General features: G+C 39.3%; 1 protein-coding gene across 1 annotated transcript; it reads left to right on the top strand.

The window, feature by feature from the left end:
- The first annotated feature begins 1,255 nt into the window (after positions 1–1,255).
- LOC149552832 (phospholipase D alpha 1-like) lies at positions 1,256–5,577 on the top strand. The gene is made up of 3 exons (XM_089788373.1): positions 1,256–1,486; positions 2,343–4,245; positions 4,871–5,577. The coding sequence occupies exons 1-3, from the start codon at positions 1,379–1,381 to the stop codon at positions 5,302–5,304; spliced, it is 2,445 nt and encodes an 814-aa protein (XP_089644499.1). The 5' UTR covers positions 1,256–1,378; the 3' UTR covers positions 5,305–5,577.
- Positions 5,578–5,888: the final 311 nt, after the last annotated feature.

Raw genomic sequence — 5,888 nt, 5'->3', positions numbered from 1 at the left:
TTTGTCCATGTGGAAAGACCAAATTAGGTTCATGATTGTGCTTGGGATTGCGAATGAATATAAAGCCTACTGGGGGACCGAGCTTGGATCTGCCTCAACAATGAATCTCCAAGCTGAGTGTCTTCCAAGCTGAGCAAGTTGAATCTCCATAGTGAATGCTCATGTGAAAGGTTAGAATGGTTTCTAATAGGATTGGAGTTTGTGATTGTAACCTTGGATAGGTTATATGATTCATTGCCCCTACAACAAGAAGTACACAAGTTCATCACCCACAATCCCTATCCTGGGCATCAAAGACATTGTAAATAGCTTGACAAATCTGGGCATTGGGTCAGTGACTATTGAGCAAATCATAAAAAAATTGACCCAGAAACCGCTGCCTATTTGTATGAATTCTAAATTAAATTTTAGGTAAACTAAACAAGACCAGGATTGTCATTTTCCATTCTCATTCCCATTCCCATTCCCATTTTCCATTCTAATTTCCTATTCCCATGCTTGTAACCAAACTGTCCCTTAGTACACATTGAATCTAGGTGACACACTAGGACTTCTCAAAAGGTCACCCATCTTAGTACTACTCTAACATGAAATACAACAAGAAAACAAGAATGTGAATACAATTTAAAAAAATAAGAAATTTAATACAACCAAAATATAGTTTGATATAACAAAGTCATTTGATAAACACCTAGATGATACTAAATTCAAAGTTTTTAAAATACCAAAAAATAAAAACATATTAAATAGAATTAATATAAACATATTAATAAAAATATCACTAAAATCAATGTTATTTAAAATATCTATACTTATCAATATCTATACTTTTATTTCATCTGTTTTAAAGTCAATTAATATATCACTAAAATCAATGCTATTTAAAATATCTATATTTTTTATCAATATCTATACTTGTTTTCCATCTGCTTTAATGTCAATTTAAAGCAGTAGGTCAAGGCTCTATGAGAGAACAAAATTAAATGCATCGATGAATTAGGAATTACTGTCCCTTCTAGAAGAATGGATGGCTCCTCTGGTCTCTGTATCTCTTCTTTTTCTCTGTCATGAAATCTAACGGTAGCAGGCAAGAAAATCACAAACGGATAAGTTAGTCCTTTGACTGGGACTCATCCGCGTAAAAACCGAGTAGTGGCACACATACGAGGAAAATACGGTGTATATTCGTAGGTATATAAGTGTACCAGCACATAACAGTCGATATATATATCAAGAAGTCGGGTAGTCAGTTACTAAAAGAGTAATGGCCACTCACACGACTGCTTGAAATAATTGTTACTGAGCTCTGAAAGATCTTGGATCCAATTTTTCTCTGATAAAAAAGAGTTGGAAAAGATTTTCTAAGATTTGATCAAGCATGGCTCAGCTGTTGATTCATGGAACGCTCCATGTCACTATATTTGAGGCTAACAATGTCACTGATCCTGGCCGTGCCACTGGAGGAGCTCCTAAGATATTTAGAAAGGTAATCCCAATTTCAAGTCTGAAAATAGACGATGGATTTATAATTGCAATGCTGTACTTTGTTTTTTCTGTTTTTGTGTGCCTACAACCAACTTCAAAGAATTATGCCTAGATCACTTACTCTGTTGGTCGTGTGAATTGATCTGAGCTAGTTTGCAGTAAATTTGCATACTGAAGGGACATAGGTTTTTTCAATTTTCCGATGTTTCCGTTGGGTTTTGGCCAGAAAATCTGTAAACAATGTTGAAGGGCTGTGGGGATCCTGGTATTGCTTTTTGTTAGGTTGGTTGGAAACTTTTTTAGGTTATAGGGTAGATCATTCACGAGCCTAGATCTGAAGATCATTTCACCCATAATGTTGGATGCACTTCTGATCCAGATAATGATGGCGAATCTGTAGGACGCCTTAAACGCATTTCAAGCATTGCTTTGAATTTTTAGCCTTTCTGAGTGGCCAGAGCCCTTGCCGTCATCCCTGTGTGGCTGTAAAATGTAGAAAAATATTTTCAAGCGTTATGAGTTAAATTGGCAGCTATAGTGATTCAGCGACGAAATCGCAAAAGCTCTGAACCGCTAACGGAACATTTTTTTGTATTTAATGTCCCAACGATGAGATTTTGAGCTGACTTGGGAGCCTTGCTATAGAATGGTCTACATACTCACCCTTTTTCTATTAAAAGATAAACACCGCGGGTGTTAAGGGAATCATGGCCAGATGCAGACTGCTAGTTTGGATCATCTGCAACTGAGATCTGAAGTTTAAATGGATTTTACCTGTGAACGGAAGGTCACTAGATCAACTCTCGGGAACCTTTTTGTCCTTATTTCTAATGCTTTGTCCTTCTGTTGTTGTGCAGTTCATCCAAGGAATCGAGGAAACGGTAGGAATTGGCAAAGGAGCGAACAGATTGTATGCCACTATAGATCTGGAGCGAGCTCGCGTGGGTCGAACCCGGATCCTCCAGGGCGAGCCCCAGAATCCAAGATGGTACGAGTCCTTTCACATTTACTGTGCTCACCAAGCTTCCAAAGTGGTTTTCTCTATAAAAGATGATAACCCAATAGGAGCAACTTTGATGGGAAGAGCCCATGTGCCCGTGAAAGATCTGCTGAATGGGGAGGAAGTTGATGAGTGGTTGGATCTGCTGGATGAAGGTGGAGAGCCAGCTAAAGGAGGGGGTAGGATTCATGTCAAATTGCAGTACTTCGATGTCACAAATGATCGGAATTGGAGTAAGGGTATTTGGACAAAGAAGTTTCCTGGGGTCCCTTATACCTTTTATCCACAGAGAAATGGCTGTAAAGTTACTCTGTATCAGGATGCTCACATGCCTGATAAGTTTATGCCCAGGATACCCTTATCTGGAGGCCAGCTTTATCAACCCCATAGGTGTTGGGAGGATGTGTTTGATGCAATCACCAATGCAAAGCATTTAATTTACATTACAGGGTGGTCGGTTTATACACATATTAGATTGGTTAGGGACTCTAGCAGGCCTAAGCCTGGAGGTGATGAGATCCTGGGCGAGCTTCTTAAGAGGAAGGCTGAGGAAGGAGTTCGGGTTCTTATGTTGGTTTGGGATGACAGAACATCTGGTGGGTTGGTACTGAAGAAAGATGGATTGATGGCCACCCATGATGAAGATACCGCAAAATACTTTGAGGGATCAGAGGTAAATTGTGTTCTGTGCCCAAGAAATCCTGATGACGGGGGAAGTATCGTGCAGGATATGCAGATAGCTACAATGTTTACCCATCATCAGAAGATTATTGTTGTGGACAGCCCTCTTCCTGGCTCAGGTTCAGAACAGAGGAGAATTTTGAGTTTTGTTGGGGGCATTGATCTGTGTGATGGAAGGTATGACACGCAGTTCCATTCTCTGTTTAGGACTTTGAATGATGTTCATCATGATGATTTCCATCAGCCCAACTTCCCTGGTGCAACCATTGAGAAAGGAGGGCCCAGAGAGCCTTGGCATGATATTCATTCCAAACTGGAAGGATCAATTGCTTGGGATGTGTTGTTTAACTTTGAGCAGCGATGGAGAAAGCAAGGAGGCAAGGATTTGCTATTGGACATAAGAGGTATTGACGACATCATTCCTCCTTCACCTGTAACTTATGAGGAAGATCGAGAGACTTGGCATGTGCAGCTATTCAGATCCATTGATGGAGGAGCTGCATTCGGGTTTCCAGATACACCAGAAGCAGCAGCAGCAGCAGGACTGGTTAGTGGAAAGGATAATATCATAGATCGGAGCATTCAAGATGCTTATATCAATGCCATCCGTCGTGCGAAGGACTTCATATATATAGAGAACCAATACTTCTTAGGAAGCTCTTATGGATGGAAGCCAGATGACATCAAAGTGGAAGACATAAATGCACTTCACCTTATTCCCAAGGAGCTGTCTTTGAAAATTGTTAGCAAGATAGAAGCTGGAGAACCGTTCAGAGTCTATGTTGTTGTACCAATGTGGCCAGAGGGACAACCAGAAACTGGTTCTGTGCAGGCCATTTTGGATTGGCAGAGGAGGACTCTGGAGATGATGTATACTGACATTGCACAGGCTTTGCGTGCAAAACAAATTTACGACCAGAATCCCAAGGATTACCTGACCTTTTTCTGTTTGGCAAACAGAGAGGTTAAGAAGGGTGGTGAGTATTTGCCTGAACAGGGACCTGAGGAGGACTCAGACTACAAGAGAGCTCAGGAGAACAGGCGTTTTATGATCTATGTGCACTCAAAGATGATGATAGGTAAGAAAACATTGCAACATCAAGATTAGAACATGAGAATGACATTTATAATGGTATTTTGAATAAGACTATTCTAGATATTATGTTGCATTATATGTTGTTTCATATGGAGCACTGGATTTATTTCTCTGATCTCTGATCTTTGTTCTTTGATATTAAATAATTAATTAACGTGAAGCTTTGAGTCAAGTGCTTGAAACTTTCAGGAATCTATAGGCATGCCTGGGTATCTGTAGTTTCAGGGAAGCTTGTCCTCCCATCGATCCGATAAAAACAAAGGAGTAACCTGCCTGATCCATAAACTTTTGATGGTCCAGCTGATGGATGGATTAAGTTGTAGAGGCCCGGGCTAGCTAAAGTAGTTAGAGCATAGTTCTCCAACAGATCATGAAGAAATTGATTGTCTTAAAAATGGGTTTGAATAGATGAATTGAGGTTGGGAATCATTAATCCACAGAATAACTTGTAGAATTGTGCATTCAGATAGACAAATTTAAAGTATTGTTTAGGAACTAGAGCCAAATGGATTGTTTAAGTGTGAATCTGATTTCATATCCTAGCTTGGGGTCTGCTAGTGTAGAAAGACATCTATCTGTATTCTAATTTTGTCTGTTTCTTTGTGCAGTTGATGATGAGTACATTATTGTTGGATCAGCTAACATCAACCAGCGTTCTATGGATGGTGGAAGGGACTCTGAAATAGCAATGGGAGCTTACCAACCATATCATCTAGCTGCACGAGGACCTGCAAGGGGTCAAATCCATGGTTTCAGGATGTCTCTTTGGTATGAACATACTGGACTTCTGGACAATTCCTTCGGTAATCCCGTAAGTGTAGAATGTATCCAGAAAATGAACAAAATAGGGGATCGATATTGGGACTTGTATTCCAGTGAAACTCTGGAAAGAGATCTACCAGGTCATTTGTTGAGTTATCCAATCGGTGTCACAAATGAAGGTGATGTCACACAGCTCCCTGGTTTTGAAAACTTTCCAGACACAAAGGCTCGCATTTTGGGGACTAAGTCAGATTACATGCCTCCAATTTTGACAACATAAGAAGATACTGCCAAACTCCTGTAAATTGGCTGCTAGGTCTTTCAGAGTGTGAATTATGTGCAGGACTGATTGCTCTTTTTCTTCCAACTTTGGTTGGTCATGGCATCTTATAAACTTCTTTTCATCAGATCATAAACAGCTAATGAACATGTTAAGAGTCTTGAGAGATTTGCCCGTTTATGTTTTCTTTTCTGTATTAAAGCTGCTTAGCAGTCAAACTAGAGAACTGATACTAATCTCTAGATGAATTAATAAATATTAGCATTGCCACAATGTAGAGAAAGTTAGCATCTTAATGATTTGCAAGGTATCATCTGCTTTGTCTAAAAGAGTCCACAATTATTGAGAGTAATACAAAATTCAGGGTATTGTACAATTTGACATGCTAGGAAGTTTTATTTTGATATCAGAAGGCTTGAAATGTCAACAATTAAAGCTCCAACTCAAGAATGTTTTAGCAAGATATTCATTTTTGAGATAGATGGTTAGTTTTCCACTTTCTAAGTGTGTGTTGTTATTATGTATTCAGCATTAAATGCGTTAAAAGGTGTGCAGGATCTATAATGCTTTATTTAAAATCCTTT

Source organism: Cupressus sempervirens, chromosome 6, assembly GCF_028749045.1.
Source record: "Cupressus sempervirens isolate cs-2001-9-10 chromosome 6, ASM2874904v1, whole genome shotgun sequence".
In the NCBI taxonomy this organism is placed as follows: Eukaryota; Viridiplantae; Streptophyta; class Pinopsida; order Cupressales; family Cupressaceae; genus Cupressus; species Cupressus sempervirens.
Note: the sequence above shows the minus strand (reverse complement) of the source record. Positions and strands in the feature narration are given on the sequence as shown.